The sequence below is a fragment of the Eulemur rufifrons genome, chromosome 7 (genome assembly GCF_041146395.1).
Source record: "Eulemur rufifrons isolate Redbay chromosome 7, OSU_ERuf_1, whole genome shotgun sequence".
NCBI classification, from domain to species: domain Eukaryota; kingdom Metazoa; phylum Chordata; class Mammalia; order Primates; family Lemuridae; genus Eulemur; species Eulemur rufifrons.
The window spans coordinates 124,563,552-124,589,071 of NC_090989.1; the positions used below are offsets into that span (position 1 = coordinate 124,563,552).

The following is a 25,520-nucleotide window of genomic DNA, read 5'->3' on the forward strand; positions in this document are numbered from 1 at the left end:
GGACCTAGGCCTGTCTCCAAAGCAAAGTCCTTTTTACCAGATCATACGTCTTCCTTAGATAGAGTCACCAAGGGAATTTTCTCATCAACAAGATCAAGAGACACACATTTTCCAGATAACTATTAATATTTTCTTAAAATCCTGAAAAATAAGTTAAGATGACCAAATAGTGACTTGTGAGATTTCATGAGATTAATCTCAAGAGACTTATCTTGATGGTATGAGCCATATAGATCTACTATATGTTATTCTTTTTATCGTGTGCTATTAATAATGTCTTTTCAGGTTATGTGTCTCCAAGATACCAGAAAGGCCAGCAACTCTTTTGCTAGCACAATTCTTTCTATCACCTAGCCCTACATTTTAAGTTAGAGTTCTGATGCTTGTATTCATGAATGAAGACATCAAGGGTATGGCTTGGTGAAGCAAGTCACTCCAAATTTAGAGAATGTTTCTCAAATCCCAGAGTAGCAGATAAGTAGCAGTAAAGATCTTTTTGCTCCTAACAATAGTTTCCCTGTACCAAGTATATCCACTCTGATTCCAAACTTTTCTATGAGGCATTTCATATTCTATCACTAAGAACTTCAGCCTCACTGCTGTAGCACTGTCATTTTACAAGCTGACTCTCAAATGCCCACATAATTACTTGTCTTCCACGGTCTCCCTTCAAGCCCTTGGGTCCTTCTATGTTATTATCAAATCCAGGAACTCCCTAAAAAATAGAAAATAAAGAGAAAAATTAATAGATTTGAATATTTCTCCTTAAAAATATAACTTATGTATGAGTCATTTAGCTATCTCTCAAAAAGTTGACAAGAGAAGTCCAACCCAGCTGAAAGCAGAAATAGGTTAAAATTACGAATGGCTTATAAGTGTTTTCTTTTCCTCCTGTGTTTGAGGTTATGAGAGAGAGAACTGAGAGCTAAAGGGAGTGTGTGGGGAGAAAGCAAGGAGCTCACGACAGATGGCACGGCCAAGGGAAGCAAGGGGGATGTGACGTGTGTGCACAACTCCTCTTATCCTGGGTTTGAAGTGTGGAGTAAGAATAAAATCCTAAGACCCCAACACACTGACCAGACCCCTCTTGGCCAAGGAGACCCTAGAAAACTTTAAAAACTGGCCATGACAGGACAACGGGTTGGTTAGATTTAACCGTCTTGTTGACTTCAACCAATCACCTGATGCCACAGACAAACCCCCGCTCCCTTTTGTAGTTTCAACATACCAGCTGACCAGGTTCACAACACATTCCTTCCCCAAAAATTACCACTGACCACAGACTGGTTCTGATCAGTTTACAGAGGCTGAGTACAACGTGTCTTTGTGTCCTGAGTTTCACCTTTTGACAAATAGAGCCTGATTTTACTGCATTTTAGTGTTTAAGTTTCTACTCCAAAGTGAACATGGCATGTATGTAAGATGTATGTTTGCTTACCACACATGCATGTGACCCTCCCTCAAATATTCATAGCCCCTCCTGTAACCTGTTATACACGTATGTTTACCCAACCCATCCAGCATAAATTCCTGTTCCATCCTTCCTTCTCTGAGGTGCCTGCTTTTGATCTCAGCCAGAGGCTCTGTTCCCAGCCTGCAGGTTGCAACTCTTATTAAGAAATGAAGTTCTCCTTTCCAAATTTATAGATGTCGTAATTTTCAAGTCAACAAGAGGTTCTCCCCTCTTGTTACTGCCACTCCTTCTCTTAACTTTCTTTCTTGTTTCTTGGAACATGGGCAAATTTATGCTTGAGAATTGGTAAATTTTACTTTCCCCTATCCTTGGGAGAAGGCAAGTGTTCGTAATGGGTTCTACCTCAATAATGTGAGCACACTAAACAAGGCTGAAGACTATATCTGCCATCCAGTCCCTCTTTCTCCTCCTGGACACATGGATGCTCCAATACACTAACTCTATATGCTCACCTCTACTTTTCTGGTTTTCAGGAAATCCTTGAATCTTGAGTTTTTCCCAATATTAATGCAAATGTTCCAGCAGAACTCATCAAAAACAGGCACAGATTGCGGGATATTATGTTGGGGCAGGTCAAACCGAAAGCTTTCTAACTTTGGTAGTAAGGACCACAAACAGAGCTGTGTCTCCATGATACTGAGATAATCAATTGAGCCAGTCAATACAGTCAATGCTCCAATAAATTGAGAGGGGAAAACAATTATCCAGTCCTGCTGAGTACCAGCTGTGGGGCCGCTGGGCTGATAGCAGCCCAGATTACCTTCATCAATCAATAACTAATTTGCGATCACCAACAGAGACATAGCTTTGTTCCAGATACGTACTAAGCTTTTAAAACAAATAGTTTTTGCACTTACAGATCTTATAAGCTAATGGGGTGAGAAAGATGGGCTTGGAATTTATTTTATATAACTGATATTACTAAAACGTATGTAAAAAATTACTTCTTTCCTCCACCTGCCAAAGCCAAATATTATTTTATACATTTTTTTCCCCCTTAAGTTTAAATATTTGTCTCTTCAATTCTCCAAGTGGCGTAGACCTAAATTATAATATTACAAGATTGTATTTTGGTGAAAAAGGTGAATAAGGAAAAGGAAGTTTGCATAAAGTCCAGAATTTTATTCTACTGCTCGTATAAGCCGCTTATTGTAGTTCAATTCTAAACTATTTGATTGAAGAGATAACATAAAAAGAGTCATACACTAGGAATATTTTACAGAACAAAACCCAAATTTTATGTTGATAAGTTGTTTGTTCAATGTGAATATGAACTGATTTAGTCTTTTTCTATCCACACAATTGGACAAAAGGATCATCAAACACATTTATGATAAGAAATGGCTTCCCAATAATATGTTGTCAATGATAAACCTTTCTAGCCTCTATAGATCAGATAATAATTTAATTCAATTTCCCTTCAACATTACATGAAATTAAAAAAAAAAAAAAACTCCCAGTCAAGATGGAAAATTCCACATAGACAAATGAGCTTTCATGTGATCAGAAAGTCTATCTGAATAAGCTAGAATTTCAGATATTTGTGCCATTTGCATGCATTCCTGAGTCTGATGAATCTGATCATGTGTGTGATCTATTTATTCTATTGATCTTGTTCTCCTGAATTTTTCTTGAAATAGTAACCCACAAAAACCACATGTAATAAAGCACAAAGTGGTGTCTAAGAGTTGAGATGTATGTTTCCAAATGGTGGGAAGAATTGTTATATATTAAAAAACCATCTAAAGTCAGTATAGTGACAAACAGCACTTTACAGAGAAGCTCTAGTGGGCTGGATTTTCAGCCATATTGAAGTCATAGAACATTTATTTTAAAATAAAAATCCTTTTACATTATTTGGATTCTTTTAAATATGTTATATAATCACATGATCTGTAGCAGACAATTTAGGAGAAATTCTAAGGAAAGTCAATGGAAATTGTATAGCAATACCCCAAATAAATTTTTGATCATACATAGATGACTGAAATGTCTTTGTATTTAAAGTATTATGGTATTTCTTAATTATCCTTATATGTGGATAGTTTTCTGGTTCTAAATTAGATACTTAACTCTCAGGTCACCAGATTATTACCAGAAGATGTCACTTAGTAAACAATGCTGTCTTCAAGTGCAAATTCCTCAGCTTTTTAAATAAAGTTATCGTCAATGCATATCTAACATTTGCATTTGTCAATATATATTGCACCAAATTCTTTTGTGGATCAACCCATCGTATCCTCAGGGAGGATATGTTAAAAAGTCCCATGAGATCCTCAATCAATTGCCCCACATTCTCATGAGTATTTGGTATTGTTAGTTTTTATAAATTTTAGCCATTCCAGTGGGTGTATAGTATACTGCACTGGTACATTGCTGATGAGAGTGTAAATTGGTTATAAACGTTTTTCAAAAAACTGGTTATAAAGACTTAAGCTGAGTATGGCCATATAAGTTATGATCTAGAAATTCTACTTCTAAAGTTTAGACCCAAGAGAAATGTATACAAAAGTGCACCAAAAGATATGTACAAGAATATTCACAGCAGCACTATTTATAACAACAAAAACTGGGAACACTCTGAGTATCTATCAATAGTAGAATGGATAAATAAATCATAGTATATTCAAACAATTAAATACTATACAGCCATGAGATTGAATCAATAACATGCATGAATCTCACAAGCATAAAGCTGAGCAAAAGCACCCAGAAAGAGAAGACTAGATACTGTATGATTCCATTTAGATAAAGTTCAAGAACAGGTAAAACTGATTTATGGTGCTAGGACAGTGATTACCTTGGGGAGGGTGGGTTGTGACTGGTGCAGGCATGAGGGGGGCTTCTGAGATGCTGATAATGTTCTATTTCTTTACCTTGGTGACTACACAGGTGTATTCACAGTCATCAAGCTGAGCATCCATAATTTGTGCACTTTTCTGATGTATGTTAGAGTTCAATAAACACTTAAAAACAAATCTCAGTCTTAATTCATTAAGGTTTTGGAGACTTAAGTGGTGTTTCAAACTCAGGACTGCTATTGTAGTACCTTATAACGGAAACACCTCTCCCTACCAGCAGTGCGGATGGGAACCGAGGCCTGACTCCCGTTCACACAGCCCACGCAGCCCAGGCACTTACAGGATCTCCTCGCAGGCCCTTTGCTCCACGGTCACCAGAAGTCCCTCTCTTTCCTGGGCTTCCCTTAAATTGATACAAATCAGAATAAGAACAAGGAAAGACTTTTATTTATTTACTTTTGTTTCAGTCATCAAAGGCAAGACTTTTAAATAAAATTAATAAAAGCACAGGAATTATCTCCTCCCTGCTGTGAATATTTTTCTACTAAGGTTACTTGTAAACTGGAAAGAGGAACAATAAAAAAAAATCAGTTTCAAGCATCATATAAATAATGTAATCATGTACTCAATTATTCGCCACAGTGGCAAACTCTGTGTTCTAGATACATCTGTTGTCTTGTTCGCTTTTTACAGCGATTCTGTGAAGCAGAGATGGCTTATTACCTTTTCTGTACAAGGCAGGAGAGAGTCAGAAAGATTATGTAATTTGCATCAGTTAGAAAGTGGGTTTCTGACTCACTCTCTAAACTGCTCACTCTCTAAAGGCAAAGCGGACGAAGGAAGCATGGCTGCTGTCGGTAGCTGTTCTGGATGGGAATGAGTGGCATGCACCCCTCAAGGTGCTGCCTTGCACCACACTTCCTTGTCTATACCCTACTTCTGTTCTTCATGTGGTAGCTGCCTGTCATTAATGGCCACAGTCCTTCACTCCTCCCCGTTTCTGTGTCCCTTGCCAGGTAACTGCGGTGACTTCCAACCGTGGTGGGCGAGATTCCCTTCCCCTATTTGGCCACATGACTTGATTTGGCCAAGAGAAAGAGATGAAAGTGTTGCTGTGAAAGTTCCCAAATGAGGCCTCGTATGTTTCCAATTGCTCCCTTATGCTTCTGCCAAGGCCATGCAAAGGTCATGGCCAACATGGCTGGGTCAGCTCCCGGTCACAGGAGGATAAGAGACACATGGAGCAAAGTCCTTGGCCAACCTACAGACACATGAACCAAGGTAGCCACGCCCAGCCTCGATCAGCTGAACCCCTCAGACACATAAGAAATAAATGTGCGTTGTTGTATTTGTTCTATGTGATGGAGGTTTTGTGAGTGTTTGTCACAAAACAATTCTGTGGCAATAGCAGACGGATACACCTAGGGTAGGTGTTCCACTCCATTAATACACTTTAATTCCCAATACAGTTTTTATGTTGTTCTTTTATTGAATCCCTACCTGGGATCCCTCATCACCCTTTTCTCCTTTTCTTCCAGGAAGACCATTTTCACCCTAAAAAAAACAGAGAAAAAACCCTCAAAGTCCCATTTTTGTAGTGGGAAATAGCTTAAAAGGGTCACTCTGGTACAAGATACCTGTTCTCCATTTAATCCATCAATTCCAATTTCCCCAACTTCTCCCTGAAAAAGATAGCTGTGATTAGAATAGAGTGCATCCCATGCATGGGGAATGAAGTCAGGTACAAAACAAAAACAGTCTAATTTTGTGTTGCACGTATAGCCTCTTTGTTAGGCTGGACCTGGGTAACATCAAAGATTACTCAGTGATAGAAACTATAACAAATAATATACATCACCCGCAATAAAGAATGGGAAAAAACAAAATGAAATGGTTGGTAATAAAAAAGGAAGGTCAATATAAACTTCAGTTGGATAATTTATGGTTCAATAATCTCAAAAAATATTTCTAGATGACAGATAGGCAGATAAATGAATGTGGCCTGGTACTATACCTCCTGTCCACTTAGTCCCCTGCTTCCCTGAAAATAGAAAGGACAGTAGCAGTTAGCACAGGACAACAGAATGAACGCTGGGAAGACTTTGCCATGTCTTATGCAACTCTTACCTTAGGACCTTTGGCGCCATGGCATCCCTTAGTACCTTGCTCTCCCACGGGTCCAGGGGCTCCTCTTTCTCCCTGAGAAAGAGCACATATCCAGGTGAGCTTTTTCTATTGTAATTTGGGATCTGTCTTGGAAACTTGACAAGTTTTTTGTTGGGAAAAATGCGTGACTGCTCATGGTTTACAATCCAGAATTCATACTTATAAAAACTAAGAGTGGAAATAAATCAGAGCTACCCTGATGATAACCTTTTGCTTTGGCTCCCACTTGCATATTGCCCGGGTGGGGCTTCTCTTTCCCCAAGTAGTCACCAAGTTAGTAATATGTCTTTTCAATCTAGTCAGGCTATCCCAAGCCCAAACTAAGACCTCTTTGTCTTGCACCTATGACTGCAAGATTTTACCTATAACCCTGTTTTATCATAATCCAAAATGTAGCCTTAGCATGCTCTCTAAACACCCCCATCATTTTTACTGCTGTCCTCAACACCATTCAGTGACTTCCCATCAGCTAGAAGACACAATCCAAATATTCTGCTGAGTATTCAAGACTACCAAGAGCCTAGGTCTTATTCCCATACATAACCTCCTCCTACAGTGTCCTGGGTTCCTGCCATGTTGACCACGTGCTAGTTTGCAAACATGCAATTCTCTGACTCAGTTAAATGCCCTTGAATACACTGTTTCCTCTGTACTAGAATGTTCCTTCCCACAAACTTTGCCTGAAGAAATTCCTACTGTCCTTCAAGTGTCTGCCCAAGCATCACCCCTTGTTTACAGCCTTCCCCTCTCAAGCCCCAACTTCAGCCAAGGCTATTACCTAAGGCTGTTAAGTATTTTGTTCTGCCACACTCCTCTGTACCCCTGTGTACTTCTGGCATAGTCCTTGTGTATAACAACTGGAACCACACTTGTCTCATTGCCTTCCACTAGTCTAGAAGTTTCCTGAGGTAGAAACCATATTTTTCCTTTTATTTATTTTTCTTATTTCTGGGGCCTAGCACCATGCCTGGGACATAAGATATTTGATATATATTTGTTACATGAATAAATTAATGAGTGCATTAAGGTCTTTGACAAATAATGTGGTAAATGGTAAGATGTTTAATACCTAATTGTTAAGGAAAAGTTTGGATGGAAGGACTGATGGAAGGAAGGACGGAAGGATGGATGGATGAATGCAAGAAAGAGTAAGGTCCTTGATAAACAATGTGGCAAGTGGGTTTACCTTTGCAAAATGCTCCAGGACAGGGGAAATAGCAGTGATTCAACTCACCTAGTGAAGAAGATAACTCTTGCATTGAATTCATTGTGCAACATTGGTGGAGAGTCAAAGAGGAGGCAGTTGGTTAATAAACCCCTACTGACCACCAGAAGCAAAGCACAATGAGGATAAAAAAGGCATTAGGTGTTGCAGATGAATCTTTAGAACTCGACCTTCCTTGCCTCTGAATTGACTCAAGATATTCCATATTGTAGATGTGTTCTTAGAGATAAATGGAGGTGAACAAAGCCTTGACTTACAGCAATGCCCTCCTCTCCCAGGTAACCTTCACTGCCTTTAAAACCCGGGGATCCCTGGAAATAAAACAGGGGAGAAAACATTAGCAACCACAGACCAAAACCCAAAGGTAACGAAGCAAAATTCTTCAGCTTTACAGTTTTACTTCATGTGCAATAAGTGAGAGCTTGAAAAAAATAGTCCTTCCTCCCCAACCTAGGTTGCCTTTATATACATAAAAAGAAATGGAATTTTGTGACAAGTCTCCAGATAACTCAAGGGTGTGCGTGCAACAATAATATTGTCTGTAACTCTCTCTGGGTTTATATATAGTACTGGAGTTTTTTTCTGAGACAAACATTCAAGCAAACACTGCTGTAGTTGCCCCTGACAGACTAGAATTATTCTTTTTTCATTAAAAAATCTTTTTTTAGGATTTATGCCACACGTAGAAAGAGACCACATACATTTCTTTCCATTCTTTCTGAGGCCTGTTTAAAAAAAAAAAAAAATCTACCCATCTCTTAACATGAAGTTGAAGCATTCAGGAAATAATTGGTCCAAAAATTTATTCAGAGACACAGTTCTGGTGATTTGGGTATTATAGTGCTATCTATAAATTAATCAAAAGTCAACACATATGTAAACAAGAATAGTGAAATCATTATTTAACATATCCATAGTGTGCTTATACATATTTGAATATTTCTTAAAGTTCAAAACAATATTTTTACATAAGGGTACATAAACTATTCTTGGTTAAGAAATATATAGATCAATGTTGTTGGTTACTATTAATATTTTTTAATAACTGGCCTGTTTTGGGGCATATATCTGTGATAACATTTGACCTGGCTAAAGCTAAATGAAACATCTTAACGTCTTTTGTTATGGGAGATTGATCTGATCTAGTGTGATTTTCAGAAGACTACACAAAATACCTTCTACTTGATTTTAATGACCGCTATCATTAAAAATGAATGCCAAGATGGGCTATTGGTATTAAGGAGGTTCTCATTATTCAACATGAGCCATCACAGCTGATTTTTCTGTATCATTGTCATCACTGCCAGAACAATGGATAATCAATGATCTTGACAATGATTGTTCCTGACACTTCTATTAAAACTTTTTAAAAAACCCTCCAATTTAAAATACCAAGGAAAATCCATGACTATCTACTTTAACATATAAAAAAAGGAGTGTAATAAACCGTTTACCTTAGTGACTCTATCTGGAAGTTAAAATCACCCCTATCTCTACCTAAACCCATGTCTGAAAGACATACTACAATTCAAGTAAAGTGAACCATAAACCTGAACTAAAATCACCTTTTTCCCTGGTGGTCCAGAATCTCCCATTGAGCCATCTCCTCCAATGCACTTGCAGAACAAACAGCAGCATGTCCTTTCAGCAATATTGACCTTGGGAGAGGGTGGGAAATACATTACATTTGGCGGCATTGCTTCCCAAATCATGTGTACAAGCTCAACCGTGTGATCCAGACTCTTACACCACAGTCTCGGAAGCCTGATCACCATTAAAATAAATGCTCTAGAGGGAATGCATGAAATATTCTTTTGCTTCTCATCTTTCCTTCTGTGATCTGCATTCTCCACCATTTGAGAAATTCCAACTCAACTCAAAAATGTTTTGTGTTCTCAAAATGGTATCAGTGTAGCCATGGCCAACTCACTACATACTAATTTATTAGTGTGGTTGCCTGTTTCTGTCCCACCCCACCCTGACATCGACCATGGTATTGTTGATTACCCTCTACAGCTCTACCCCAAAAGCTTTGTTCAAATAAAATGAACATGTGCTGTTTTCTCCTTTCCCCATTTTGTGAAATCTTGGTATGCTAGAGGATTTAGACAGTGCCCAGTGTAACACTGCTTGGGACTGAGTCCAATGTTAAACTCTTCCAGAACACTTTTGATAAGATTTCAAAGACACCAATTACATGTTACACATTTTGGAAGCACTTGCTGTAGAGGATGGGGGCATGGGGAGAATATTCCACTTTATACTCTGGCCAAAAAACCCCATATTATATTTTTCAAAATGTGAGTGAATTTCAACCTGGACTGACTTAGTCATCCCCTGAATAGCTGACATATTGCATTACATTTTTCCAATTAACCCACCAGAGTTATTTTTAGAAAACTTCTATTTGCAGTAAATGTTATGTTTCACTTTAGTGGGGTAGAATCAATCTTTGTATTGTGAAATTTCCCATTAATTTTCTAGTGCAACAAAAAATGAAAAATTTCACAACATTTGGTTGTAAGAAAATTTAGCGATTTTCTCCCTTTGATTATTTCCTATTATAATATTCTTTTGACATTATAAAATACTCTCTCTTTTCCTGAAAATTTTTGAGAAAATAATAACACTGGAGACATGTGAAACCAAACAATAACAAAATGATTCTATTATTTCATATGAGATAATATCAATTTTCTTAGGATCACCAAAATCCTACAGCACCAAATCTATTACTGTTGACATTAAAATTGATCTATTTGTCAACTTAATTATGTTTCTTATATAGAGTTCCATTTATGTGTTATCTAAAAACTGACAGGTTTGTTCTGAAGAATAACTTTCTCCCTCTATGAATTACCAATACTGATTTCAAACAGTAGTAGGCAGAAAAAATACATTTTGTAAAATAAACACTATCTTCCTATGTAAGACGGAATTCCGAAAAAATTTTATATTAACTAATTATTTTTACATGATGACTACACTGAAGAAAACTCTTTAAATATTTACATATAAATTTGCCAGGTGGAAAAATAGCAGGAACTAGCCCTTTCCTGGAAAGTGTTCTCATATGGTGATTAAAGATTTTACGAATTATGAGCAAATTATAAATCATTAGCCATTCGTTAAAGTAGCTTGGTAACACTTTGCCACTCAAGTTTGAATTCTTGTATGTTTCTGAAATAAACATGATGGAGATACATCTTCTATAAGCATTAGGTTCCAAACATAGAACATAAGGTGAAAATCCCGGAATCATAACAACCCTTAAAAATCTTTCAACTGCTGATAAAGTACAACATATGAGGGTTATTGTCACTAGTTTTTCCTCCAGCATTAGAGCAGATTGTTCTTTCTAGTTGAACTCCAAATGTAATTTGCTCTCATTTATAGGCCATGTTGCAGGGAAAACATGTCTTAAACACTAGAATTATACTCAGTGGGGTAAGCTGTTATGCTCAGGATCCGCAAGGGATGTGTAAACTGGCTGGCTGAGGAACAGCCGATTCATGCTCACATCTCAGATTCTCTTTGGCACTTATGTTCATTGACTATAATTTGGGCAGAATTGTAGGTGCTATTTAAATATTTTTTCTTCTTTTTCCCTTCTTCCTTCCTCTTCCTTTTCTTTTTTGACAAACATATAAGTTAAACATGCTTTGACATACCACATTGCCTCCAAACACCCTCTTATTCAGGCCATTCACTAATTCAGAAAAGCCTTTCTTCTCTCCCAAATAAACATCATCAGTTCAAATTCATAAGTATAAATATTAAGCCTCCGTACAAAGTAATTGAAAATTTAAGCTCACCAGCCTTTTCCGAATAACTTACCAGCTGCTTTGAGAGCCGGCTCCCAAGATCCCTCATGCCAATAGTGAGCTGTGTCCTGTACTCAAATCCTTTCCCAAATTCAATGTAGAGAAGATCACCCGCGTCACTGGAATCGACAGGTCCGTCCAGAGCAACAGTTATGAGGGCATTCAGGCCTGGTCAACACAGTGCACAAGTCTCCAGATGAGGTGGATTTAGTTAATCTTTTTGCAAATATACTTAAATTGTCATTCTCAGTTGCAAGAAAAACGCTCATTTTATTGTCTACTTTCCCCAACTATGTGATGCAAATCTGACAAGTGATGAAACTATAATATGAACATGAAAGGAATTATATTTTTCAAAACTAATTAAATTGGGAACAGGGGAAATTGTAACAAGACCTCTAGTTCTCTGATGATTTGAAGTGAGATAGTGAGTTAAAAGTTAGCTAAGAGCACACTAAAATACAGAGGCATTCACGTATCAAGTAAATATTCTACATTTTTGCCACTCAGTGGGGGATCCTTGGAGCAGCAGCATTGGCCTCACCTGGGGGCTTATGAGAAAGGCAGAATCTCAGGCCCCTCCCATACTTACTGAATCAGAATCTGCATTTTAACACAATCCCCAACTGGTTTATACGCACATTAAAATTTGACGAGCACAGCTCTAAATGACCTGATAAGAAATCGATAATCCAGTTAGAACTATAAATAATAAAAGACAGTGATAGCCCTATTGTCAGGTAATTAGGAACAAATGACACACAATCATCCAGAGTTATGGCTCTTAGACGTTGGGATTACATGGATAATATTATTTCAAAAAATACTATTACGGACTAACACAGGGTTGCCAATGACTTATTTTGCTAAGTAAAAACACTAAATGACCATGGCAATAAACCTGGCAATCATCGTGGTGGAGGAAGTAACCGCAGCAGCAATAGTGCTAGCGTTTGCTAACAGGTAACTAACTGCATGCCTGGAAGCTGGTTAGGTGCTTTACGTGCATTACCTTATTCGTAAGATACAATTACAACAGTATAGGTACATATGATTATAGCTCTATTTTACAGACAAGCAAATTGAGGCTTGGAGAGGTTAAATGACTGGCTCAAGCAGTATTTTTAGGTTTTCATATAGACAGCTCAATTCTGAAGCCTACAAAAGATAGTTTAACAACAAAAATGTATTAAGGATATAACCAGGGAATAACGAGCAGTCCTAAAATTGAACAAATTTAGCTTGATGCAAATCTGACTCCATTGGCCTAAGTTTTTTTATTTTATTAAGGATGGGTAAAGAATTCTTTGGATGCTATTTGGATGCCAATGGGCCAGAGTAAAGAAAAGTTCAAAGATTGGCTAAGTATCAAGAACACCTTCTCAAATAAGTTTATATGACGTGATTTTTGAATGAAGTGAGGTACAGATGAGAGAAGAAGAAAAGGAATAAACTTTCAATGACATATTGGAGAGGCTTAAGTTTTAGGAGAGGCAAACAGAATTGTTGGCTGCAGTGGAATAAAGAAAGAACCACCAAAGAATAGGGTGACCTATTCGTCCTGGTTTGCCTAGGACTTTCCTAGTTCTAGGGCTGAAAGTCCCTGTCTTGTCCCAAGCAAACCAGTACAGTTGGTCATTTTTCTAGAATGGAAATGAGGAGGGTGGGGGGGAAGAGGTTGTAGGGTGAACTGGGACAGGCAATGTTCTATACATCAATTGGAATTTAGTCATCAGGTGAAGGCAAGCCAATGGGTCTATTTATAAGGGAAAAAAATCTCACATCTGATTTTTTAAATAAGTTCCAGGACATACAAAAATTTAAGCGTCATGAGAATCATGAGATTGTTGACTTGCAGGAAATATGCATATAGCTATTACGTATTATTGCTTTTCTCAGGATCGGGGTACTCCAAAGTACTCTACCTTTTAGACTCAGCCAATAAATGAGTCATATGGTCTTAAATAAAATGTATGCAATTTCTAAAAATGAATTAAGAAAGAAAAGATTTTAGAAATTAGGGGAATAAAGAATCACTGAGTAGATTCTAGGGTATTATATTCTACTATACAAAATTAATAAACTAATTCAAACTCCAATCCACATGGACAAGTTATAAAGCCACCATCGAGGATTCTTTTCTCCTTGTCTCCTCTTGTTCAGTGATGATATCACAGTTTACAAGTATAGAGGTAGGTGTGGGATAGGGCCAGAGATTCTGCGTGGTATCTACATAGGCCTCAAATTAAGGAGGCTCTTCCAGGCCAATATGAACAATAGATCATAGGGCCCAGCATCAACTGAAATCACGTATATTTAATTACGGGAAGCCGAGGCCAGAGGTACTTCATGTCCATAATGAGAGCCATTTGACAGTTCAAAGAACATTATGGACATGATTTCTTTATCTCTTCCATTCAAAGATTCTAAATTTCTGAGGATGTTATTAAAAAATCTAGCTTCTGAAGTTCAAACTCATTTATTAGTTTTTCAGTGGGAGTTGGAAGAAAGAGGGTTGGTCTTAGACTTCTGGGTATTCCAAAGCACTTCCTGGAAGAAACTGTAATGTTGTCTGCAAGAGATACATCTTTTCCTCACAAAAGAAAAGCTGAAATAAACAAACAAACAAAAATCCACCCACCCAAACTAAGCACTCTACGGTAGTGTTCTCAGTCCTGATTAAAACCTCTATTACAGTTCATGAACAAAGGCCAAAACTCGATAGAATAAAAACAAGGCAGCTTTAGTAAATAGACGATAAAATAAAAACCCTTACTTTCCTGCTATAAATTCAGAGAACTTTGCAATTTGTTTAAGGAGAGAGAACCAAACAGAAAAGACAGTGTCCAGTCAGCCTCCCTTAGCTAACCTGAGAGGTAGATGTCTTGGGTCAGGCTCCCTAGAAACAGAGCCTGAGATAGGGATTTGGAGACATGCAAACTGCTGAGGAAGCATGCTCAGAAGAAAAGGGGCGAGGGAAACAGGACAGGGCAGGGGAAACTGCTGAGAAAGACAGTGTTTCAGCTGGAGCCTAGCCTTAGCGTGATCCCACGAAGTTCTGGAGCATAAACTGCACCACAGCACTGGGGTAGGGAGTGACCTTCCAGGTGAGGGGGCTCCCACTGGCCAAGGGCAACCCTTCAGAGAAGGAGTAAGCTGTGAGTTGTTAAGTAGCCAACACAGCAGCTGGAGGGATGGGCGAGCCTGCCAGCAGAGGGGATCTGGGTGGGGCAGCAATAGCACCCACTTACAGGAGAGGATTTCTATTCTTAGGCAAGCCAGAACACATGTGTATATTTTTGCTTTCACTGATCCATATTTTAATAAGAACTGACAATAAATCAGATTGGCCTTTGGTTCCAAAAGCCTGGTGCCAGAGCGTTAAAAATTCAAAAACACTATGGTTGGTCCATCTGTGGTCTGAAGGAAGGAACTGATTAGAAAGCCTCAAAACAAAAAACAAACCAAAACAAAAAAAAAAAAAAAAAAAAAAAAAAAAAAAAGCCCCAAACATGAGTAGCTTGTCCAACAATGCTTGCAACTTCTAAAACTTTAAGAGTGTTAAAAGAACATGTTAAAATTCTTCCATTCCTTGGTCAAGAAGAAATATACTGTTCTGCTGACACTAAAGAAGTAGCAATATTATACAATGTGGGGCAAGGGAGAAAGGAACATTCTCCAGGAAAGGTTAGGAGGAAGAAATATAGTAACATAAGACAAAAGATAGGACTTTGTATTCAGCACTGTTTCATACACACAGAGAATGAGGGAAAAAGAAGATGCCAAAATGTTCTGAGCTCATTTGCTTTGCTGAGAGCAGAGTAGAGAGAAAGAAACTTCAGGGTTATTTGAGTGCCTGGAAATTTAAGAGCCAGAATTGAGTTCTGAGATCATAAAATTAATAAGTATTCCCTTCCCACTCCTCCCCCATGCTCAGTAACTACCTTTCTTTCTAAGTTCATCAGATTTTTGTTCAAGTTTTTCAATGTCATCATCCAATCCATCTGAAAATAAAAGGACCACCTAAGAAAGTATTCAAAAAAGAAAAATGAGTAAGAGGAGTTCATTGGAACCATAGACCAACAAATAAAATATCACATTACCTTTCCTCGGGTAGCTGATTTATTCTGGAATGTATCCCATAGAGAACTCAAGAGGTTTGCATTGAGAAGAGATGGTCCTTTAACTGTTACACCTTTCAAGCTGTTCAGTATGTTTTCACTGTAGATCTCAAACTTGGGAGAATACTTTTCCATGGCATTTGTCACTTGAAAAGCCACACTGACCTGAGTCTCTGTGCCCACCTCACAGCTCACCCCGTTGAGGGAGCTGATGGCACGTAAGATTTCTTGAAGGTAGGTTTCCATCCAAGACTGGCCTTCCAGCAAAGTCTGCCCTTTTTTCTGAGTTGAGACATCAAATCCCACCACAACATCCACAAAGCAATCTAGGATTCAAGGGAAAAGCATGTCTTATTAAATCAACGCCTTTATTTGACTTGGATGTCATGTGTGAATCAAGGGACTTGGAATTCTTATTTCTATTTCACTTATAAAGTTGGAAAACAAGGAAGGGCATGAGTAATGGAAGAGGCTCAGAATCACTCTTTTATAATCTGTAAAAGTGTAAATGTACATTTTTTTCCAGCTGGTATAAAATCTGAATGATTCTATAACAATTAAAGCTCTGAAAGATTTTATTGTTGCCATTGAAAAAGCCATGCACAGGCATTTAAATATCTCTAAAGTACATTGTGGAAATGTTAATAGTCTAAAATAAGAAATTCATATCATGCTACTTATCAATTGAGGTCACTCAACACATATTAAATTATAATAATTATAAGGGAAATGTAAGAACATTTGAATAGAGAAAGTCATTTAGAAAAAAAAAATCACAAAGGACTTGTCTAAGGAATGCTTTTGATGATTTGTCTTTCCAAATAGAGCCTTTGATTCCTCTTTTTGTCTTCTAACATCCACTCAGAAAAGGAAAAGTAAAAACAAAACTTAAAAACCCAAGAGATCCTTTGAGCTCTTGCTTGATTTAAGTCCTGCAAATGAAGAAACTAGGAACCAAATTATTCATATTCAACCATGTCAAAGACAGTGCTGTCTTCAGGAGCTCAGCCATTCAGGAAGCCAAGGACACTGCCATTTGGGGTTCTAGAAACACCTAAAGAGGTATTGTATTTAAAGTGTTTTGCTGTTGTCCTTATTAACTCCAGGGAAACGTAAGCATTGCAGAAACTAGAGGAGGCTTAATATTTTAAGCTGAGCTTCCTACAGGCAAATAGTCAGAGAAGGATAAAGTTATATGACATATACACTCTTCTTTCAAGAACTTTTAACTTGGCTAAAAACTTCAATCTTTTTCAGCAAACTCAATACATACAGCTTGCTTGATAAAAGAAGGAGTGTTTTTTTTAAATTTGCTGTTTAGATCAGCAGATTTTTAAGATATTTGTTGTATGGACAAATACCTGCCTAACCACTACCCAGACACACTGGTTAGTTGTATATCTGTAAGTCTTTGAAACCAAAATGTCAATTCCAATTCTTAAAACAAGGGCTAGATGAGGCTTGAAGAGTTGGATGAAGGAAAATAAAAGCCTTATTTGATAATCAATTTTCCCCATGAGATTCAAGGTAAATCAGTGTGCCACCAAAAAATCTAAAAGGTTGGTTTTCTTATATTACTGTATTTTACTTTAGTGGAAAATCTCCTCTTAGATATTCAGAAACTGAGATGAAGAGAAACTTAGAGGAAGCATCAGAAGATGTCCTTTGCAAAATTCCTCTCAAATCTTAATGTTCTCATATCTGTCTTGAGACTGAAAGTTTCACTCTTAGAGGAACATAGTTTTAACCTCTGAAGACAGAACCAGTTAGCAACCAAGATATGTTACTGCCTTGAAGGAAAACAGGCTCATGTGAGAAAACAAACTAGCAGAAATGCCAAAATGATCTCAAGTGACCCTGGGAACAGTTTTCTACAGATACCGAGTATGGAGTATCATAACTTTTTTGTCCAGATTGCTGAAAGTACACACTTACTCAGGTAAACAAGTTCCTTGTGTTTAATTCAAATTGACAAAGGATTCCATAACAATGTGATCAAAGCAATTGAATTTGGTGGAGTTCAGCGTTAGCAACTGTATGTTTGAGTACAATTAGAAGGCCAGGTAATGGCCTTAAGAACTCTACTGAGACAATTTCCCTTAAGTCAGTGGCCCTTCAAAGTTCTGGAAGTGCAGTGTTCCATGACAGAGGCTGCACTTTAAAGTGAATCTGCCATTGGTGATTTGAATTAACTGGGGCCGGGAGAGTTCTATAAGTGAGCTAGGGAGAAGGCTAACATTGAACTTGCAAAGAAATAGCAAAGACACTATGATGACATAAGTGAGAGTAGGAAAGGGGCAATAAAAACAAGGAGAATGAAGAAGGTAACCACAGGGCTGGCCACAGAGGGCAATAAAAGCAGTAAAAGTAGCAGCCTGAGCCCTTGACTGGTCCCAAACAGCAATGCGGAAGCCTTAGGGGCAGGCCTTTGGGTGGGAAGACAAGAAGTTTAGTGTTAGTCATGTGCTGGTCACCACTCTGTCACTGCTAAACAACTTTTGGCAAATCTTTAACCTCTCTGGGCATTAATTTTCTTGTCTATAAAACTAAGGGATTATATATTTCAAAATAAAAATACGAAAGAACAGAAGAGAGTGAATTGACTAGACAGTTGCAGTCTCAGGGTTCCCTGCCAGGCCCCAAAGCTGATTCTAATTATCTGATTTGTAAAACAATTGGAATCTATGATGATGGCAGATTCTTAGTATTGCTGTTAAGAGGTTGGGGCATATCATAAAGTAAGACAGATTCTTGAGAAAATCCTTTAAAGGGAAAATGATGTTATTGGTAGTTATTAGCTGGAATAGGAGAGAAATTTGCTTGGGGACTTTGAAAAGAATGGGTATTTTAGATGAAAAAAGAAAAAACATGATCTAGAAAATACAGTAGGGTCTGTAAGAGACCCAGTTTATGTGTTACTCAGATTTGCTTCCTCCCCCTGCCTAAGACTCAGACACTTGTCCCCTGGAGAACCCCAGCTGCCGCCATCATTTGGTCTCCTAACACTGTGGAGGTGATGGCTAGGCTTTGATGCAGCCTCCATCGTGCTCACTGCAGAAGGGACACGGTGGCTCTGGTGCCATGTGCAACCCACGTGAACTCATGAAGGCACTGGCTCCTTCACCACTTCCAGCACCAGACGCAGCACACTGTGGGTCCCATTTCTGGTTTCCCCAACAGTTTTTCAAAGGGGCTGGATAATACAACCCGGTAGTATGGGAAAGTTAACTCTCCATGGGATAAGCTCTCACTAATGATAGGCAGTAGAGGGGAAGCAATAGGCAGATAAAGCCTCTTCCCATTCCCTCTGCTGGACTGGTCCATGCCGTGGTTCTCCAGGGCCTCTTTGGTGACATTCTGCATGAACAGCATACCCATTATGCTTTGTTAAGCAGCTGTGGCCAGCTTGGTGACATCCCACCTGATATTTGCTTCCCCTCCTTTCCTGTATCACTCCTTTGGCGCTTACTCTTGCTTCTCAGGGATTGCACTCCCAATAAGGTAAGCACATAAACTTTGCTTCAAGCTCTGTCTTTTTGGAGAACCCAGTCAAGTCAGGAACATAAACAGCTCCTTATCAAGAAAAGTTGGAAATGCCCATCTATTTTTTTCCTTATAGTTTGCCCATTTCTTAAATCAAACCCTGAGGTTGTCTCTTATCTCATCCTAATCAGACCAGCCTTTCACTTAATCTCACTTTTGGTTCATCTACCCATGATGAGTGATGCAAAAGACCAGAGGTACTTATTCTTTTGCTACCTAATCATGGCTCCATGGCAGGACTTTCACATCCTGAAAATTGCCCAAAGTCTCCTCTAGGTGGACAGAGTAGCCAGGCTCAAAGAAAAATCAGAAAATAAGCATGGATAATGCTAAGAAAATAGACTTTCCTGGAGTTCAGTTACTTAAGAAAATTTGGTATATGTTGAGACAGTACATTTGAATATAGCTCTAAAATACTACTGAAATAGTTAAAACTCTAAACCAAGGAACTCTTGGTAAACTGTTCTTCTGTGCACTAACCCCATCACTCCATGAATTTTCATTTATAAGAGCACTTCAAGGTACCCTTAGTAACATGCTGTGATACTAATTAATACTCAACATTTACCATGCATTTCCCATTATCTCGCTTGTCCTTATGAAACATAGGATAAGTAGAAACTCTTATAATATCATTTTGCAGATGAGGAAGCTGTGACTTAGAGAAGTTTGCCAAAGGTCTCACAGCTGCTACTATGGATCTCACACTTGGCATTCGATCCAGGTTTCTCTGCAATCCATTTGCTGAGCCACCTTATTTTACCACTTCCTGGGTAGTCAGTGATGACAGGTCATGCGGGTTCCTAGCTCTGCTACTAGCTTGTGTCATTGGAAATGACAGCTTAGCAGCAAGTGGTTTCTTTAGGGAGCAGCAGCTTGAGAAAACAATTTCCAAGAGATAAACCCATGAACTCTTAATAAGCTCCACGTATTAACTGGTGACGGCCAACACTTAGACACTAGTTCATGTCAACATCAGATAACCTAGAGAAACAACTATATCAAGAAAACAATTTAACCAAAACAAATGGTGGTGATGGGGGGGGTTAGAGTCAAACAAACCTAGGTCTCAAAATGTGCTTAGTCTGTTACTTCCTGTATGAACTAGACCACTCCACCAATGTGCCATTGAGCACCAGTTTCCACATATCAAAATGAAAAATATAAACCACATAGCATATTGGGAGAATTAAATGAGATAATGCATTTAACGTGCATAGAGCACCAGGCTTGACCCTTTGTAGATGCTCAAACACAATGATTCTTGGTCACCTCCTTCTCGTCTCCATGCAGCTGACCTTCCTTTCACATGTATCAAATCATAGTGTACAATTAGAGGAGCTCTTAGAGAGGACTGAGCTCTATGAACAAGAAAACTAAGTAACACTCAGAAAGGGTAGCGACTTCTCTGAAGTTGTGGATATTTTAGTAAGAAGCAGAGCAAATGCTCAGGCTCTACGTCCAACTTGTTTTGAGCCACACCCAGCTACTGTCTGATTTCCTTGATTTGGGGATTTATAGTTTGAGAAGAACTGGCATGCCCTAATACATTTGCACATGCCTTTGAAGCTTTATCAGGGCTCATTCCAGCCCCTTCAGTCCTCAGCTCACAGCCTGGCTACAAAGGCCTCACATTCTTGCTTGCTGGGGTAATAGCCTCAAGTTTACTTTAATAAAGAGTATTTATTTTATTTTTTTGCATTCATGACTGTTTCCTTTAAAGATAACTCACTGACTACTTGGAGTTCATACTCCTGTTTTTGACTTTCCACATTGTTTTCTTTTATGCACCCAAATAGAAACTAGACAGTTCCAAGAAAATCTTCTGTCTAATAATTGGAAATGGGTATTTCATGTGAAATAGGAAACTAATGTGGAAGGTCTGGCTGAGGTAATCAGACACATTCCAAAGTATGGGGAAACCATGAAGCAGGATTTATACAGCCAACTGTCCTCCTTAAATCTTAACCTTTAACCTACACATTAAGTCTTATAAAAGGTTCGAGATTAGAGTTTGGAAGAGCATGTTTGGCGAGAGCTGCTGATGTGCTATGAGTTCTCCCACTGCACACGTGCGCATGCACACACACGCACACACAGGCACGCACGCACACACAGTAATTTCCTCTTGAAGTCAAGAGAGGAGCTTTAAGAGCTAACTTAATCCTGGAATCTAATCTAAAGAATGATACACAGGATAGCATGTTGCTCTCCCTGCAAAGGAGAGATGTCCACATTGGAGGGCATTGATAGGTTATTGTTTCTCACGGAGCTGATGTGGCCAAATGTAAGAAAGAGCTGTTGTGGGCTTCTCTGATCTCCTATCCAAGAAGCCTACCTGGAGCGGGCAGAGAGACTTCAGCTGAACAAAGCTGGAGGTATCAACAGATGCTCAGAGGCTGAGGAAGGTAGAATGGACCATCCAGAATTGAGACATACCTACCCGCCTCAAAAGAACCATGGTTGGGAGCTCGCCTGATGAATGTGCTTTGGTAGGGGGCAGAGATGATGGAGAGCAGAAGGGAAAATCTTTCAAGGACCCATGAATGGACCCAGCTGTAGACACATGCTATCATCAGAGAAAACCAGTTCCTGACAAGGACCATCAAATAAAAACTTTCCTGTACCCCTTTAGCTCTTCTCCCTTTCAAAGTCAATTCTGAAGAGGCCAGAAAGCATGGTTAGCAAGAGGGGGGCAGGGATGGGAAGAGGGGTAGAAGTAGAAGGGAGGAGGCAACAGGTAAAACACTAACTATGTGTGGTCTCTTCTCTCATGGCAGGTGAGCAGCCTGCAGCAGGCTGGAAAAGCGGCATAGCCTCGAATGAGGTTTGCAGTTTTCACGGTTACACTGGGATGAACATACTAATCACCAAGAGGAGGTTCATTTATTTCCTGAAAGTAACTAGGGGCCAGGAAAGAGCTAGCCCCCATAATAAATGTAAAGGGTGTGTGGTACAGACAAAATTGAATTGACTTTACAATTATACCCCAGGTGCCATGCTTATTCAAAGTAAAGTTTAAACATGCATTGCTCATTTGATCCTCAAAATGATCTTTTGCACTAGGTGCTGCTATTTTTTCACATTTTGTAGGTGAGAAAATTAACTTAGAGAAGTTAAGTAACTTGTCCAAGAAAAAATGGTCACAGAGAAGGGATGTGTGGTCAGGTCATCTGCCTCCAGAGCTGCCTTTTAATGACCTTGTAGCTTTCCTTTCTTTCGGTGGAAACCTGGGGTTAATGTTTACCATGGGTAGTTACACAGAATCATACAACCCATAAGGTACCTTCGTAATAGAAAAATGTTCCCCTTCTTTAAGACACTTTGACATTTTTTCCAACAGACAGAAGTAAAATGTGCTAATTGTAAAGAAGATATTTACTAACCTCTGTGATAAGTTTTCACAATAAGGATACAAACCTCTGGGGATGCTCCCTGCCTGCCTGTACCACCGCACTTGGCAGCCCTGCAGGCCCTACTGCCAGGCAACCAAAATCCAGCAAGTAGTTTTTTTCTCTGAGACGCGTTCTTCAACCTCTAAACCAGCCAGACTATAAACAGTGGCCTTTTTCTCCCACCTTCTGAAGTCGAGGCATTCCCATTCACAAAGGGGGCACGTTCCCCCAGGAGACAGGGAGGAAAAAAAGGCACAGGATCTCAAACACCCTGTTTCTCCATCCACAGGTCACAAAAAACACTTGATAACTGTGAAAAGTTCAATTTGAAATCCAGGGGCACAAATCTAAATTCTCCCACCAGCCCCAGGGGGTGTAAATGGAGCTTGAGGAAAATGTCAGGGAGGGAATAAATATGAAAAACTCATTAAATACTTACTGCTCTCACCCCCCGAGGTACAGATGTGGCGAACGATCCTTTTTTTGATCTTTTTCAGTTCATCAAAGTTATCAACTGTCAGTTTTTTGTCTGCAGTCCCCGTGATCTGAATGAGCTGCTGGTCGTCCACATCCCCGATGCCCACAGAGTAGATGTCAATGCCTTTGTGCCTCAGGGCTTCGGCAGCCTGTGCCACCTCGTCTTGGGACTGGCCATCTGTAAGGACCAGCAACACCTGTGGGGTACCTGTGTTTATCCTGCTGCCCATGTCTGGCTGGAAGTAATGCCCCACCTGCTGGAGTGCAGCGCCGATGTGTGTGTATCCAAAGATCTGCTGGATGTTTTCAATCTGAAATGATATCTCCTTTTCGCCTGTGAAAGTGCCCAGTGGAAACTCCGGCTGATAGGTATGGCTGAACTGGGCTGCTCCTATACGCACTCTGTTGAGGCTGACATCAAAGTCTTGAACGACAGATGCTAAAAACGCCTTCATCTTCTTGAAGTCACTTGGATGAATGCTATTTGAACCATCCATGAGGAAAACAAGATCCACTTTATCAATTTCACAATCTACAGGAAGAAGAAAGAGAACAACCCCCCCGCCCACAGATTGTTATTCTTCCTTTAATCCACCAAGAGTAAATTAAGTGTTTGTAGCTATACGAAAATGATATTAATGTTTCTAGAAGTGGTTTATTGTGCTACCCTGTGGTCACATTAATCAGAGAGGAAATAAAAACACACAATAAGTTCATAAAGTAGGCACTAGGCAAAACCACTCATACATCCTTGTATGCTTCTCTTGGCTTGTCCATTTGGCCCTGTGCCATTTTATTTTCTGATATGCTAAAATATCAGAAAGGAGGGTGCTGCAGAAAACTTGTTCTCCCCTGCAATCTAGCCTTCACCCTTCCAGAAAGCCCAGTAATAGTAGTAGCACCGCAAGAGAAAACAAAACACGTACCTACTTAAGAGTTTCAAACAAAGAAACAGATGGTTTGTATTATTGACTCGGCCTCTCTGGGCATTTGAGTCAATAAATATTTTTCTGGTTTATTAGAGCAAATTAAGGAGAGGTTTTAAAAGTGTGCCTTCTGGTCTGTATCTATTTGGTTTTCCTTTTTATCAGCTCCCTTTTCTGGTGTATATAGGCAAAAATACATACTTGAGAAAAATATTTTTGAACAAACAATGCCATATAGAGATGCTTTGCTTGTATTAACACAGCAAACAGGCCGGGCGCGGTGGCTCACGCCTGTAATCCTAGCACTCTGGGAGGCCAAGGTGGGCGGATCGTTTGAGCTCAGGAGTTCGAGACCAGCCTGAGCAAGAGCGAGACCCCATCTCTACTAAAAATAGAAAGAAATTATATGGACAGCTAAAAATATATATAGAAAAAATTAGCCGGGCATGGTGGTGCATGCCTGTAGTCCCAGCTACTCGGGAGGCTGAGACAGGAGGATCGCTTGAGCTCAGGAGTTTGAGGTTGCTGTGAGCTAGGCTGATGCCACGGCACTCACTCTAGCCTGGGCAACAGAGTGAGACTCTGTCTCAAAAAAAAAAAAAAAAAAAAAAAACAAAAAAAAACACAGCAAACAAAAACCAAAAAGAATATGAGAGGCTACTGCCAACAGATGAGTTACTCTTGGCACATACTCGTGTGTGTTCCTCAGCTTTCTGGTAAGCATTATCATTTCCATGAATTCCCCAGTGCTTCCACCACTGTCCTGACTTAATTAATTCTCATGATAGCCTCAGAAAAGATTAAAGGTATCTGAGATTCCTGAAGTCCAGACAAGGAAGAGATAAAAAGAAATATGGTAAATAGATCCTTTAGGAATTGGTTTACTCATTATATTCCTTTGTTTCAGATTCCAATAAAGGAAATCCAGTACTGTTTTTCTGCCCAAAGGAGAACTTTCAATATGAAAATGCAATGTCAACTTCCACAGTGAACTTGAGAAGAACAGATCAAATTTTAGGCATTGGCTAGAGGAGAGAAGAGACTTGTCCCCGTTTTCAGTAAGACTCAGAAAGATTTTGTTAGTTTTGTGAAAGAAAAAGGTAGTAGCAGGGAAAAAAAAAAAAAAAAGATAGTGGCTGCATTCTGGAGACAAAGCATATGAAAACCAGAAAAGTTAAATGATTTTTACAAAGAACTGCATCCAGATGTTGGAACCATGGATTAATAGCAATTCATCTAGTAAAAATACTTTGTATTTTCAGGAAAATCATCTTGGGAAAAACACTTAGGAATTTTAATAGAGCACAATCTCCCTCCAAACCAAAAGTGTAAATTGGCAGCTGAATGATTGAATGCTAAGGAATACATACAGGTATACATACATAAATATGTAAATGCAGCAATGCAGTCTCCATCTGTCGGAATAGAAGCAGGGCATACAGACAAAGGAAGTCCACTGTACTCTGTCCTAGAGATGTCTGAGGCTGGAACCAGAGTGTTTGATACTGGGCTCCACGTTTTAAATGAGCTTGTGGCAGGATAGAAATAGTTAAAGAAACTGGGGACTT

At 39.1% G+C, this 25,520-nt stretch overlaps 1 protein-coding gene across 1 annotated transcript in view; it reads right to left on the reverse strand.

The window, feature by feature from the left end:
- Positions 1–25,520, reverse strand: part of LOC138385797 (collagen alpha-6(VI) chain) — a 95,452-nt gene that overhangs the window by 58,867 nt on the left and 11,065 nt on the right. The window contains exons 7-18 of the mRNA XM_069472017.1: positions 22,989–23,558; positions 15,594–15,937; positions 15,435–15,513; positions 11,504–11,658; positions 9,232–9,324; positions 7,924–7,977; positions 6,403–6,474; positions 6,290–6,316; positions 5,913–5,957; positions 5,776–5,829; positions 4,616–4,678; positions 650–715 (exon numbers count right to left, since the gene is read on the reverse strand). Of these exons, the coding sequence (XP_069328118.1) occupies positions 650–715; positions 4,616–4,678; positions 5,776–5,829; positions 5,913–5,957; positions 6,290–6,316; positions 6,403–6,474; positions 7,924–7,977; positions 9,232–9,324; positions 11,504–11,658; positions 15,435–15,513; positions 15,594–15,937; positions 22,989–23,558 (1,622 nt within the window). The remainder of the gene's footprint in view (positions 1–649; positions 716–4,615; positions 4,679–5,775; positions 5,830–5,912; positions 5,958–6,289; positions 6,317–6,402; positions 6,475–7,923; positions 7,978–9,231; positions 9,325–11,503; positions 11,659–15,434; positions 15,514–15,593; positions 15,938–22,988; positions 23,559–25,520) is intronic.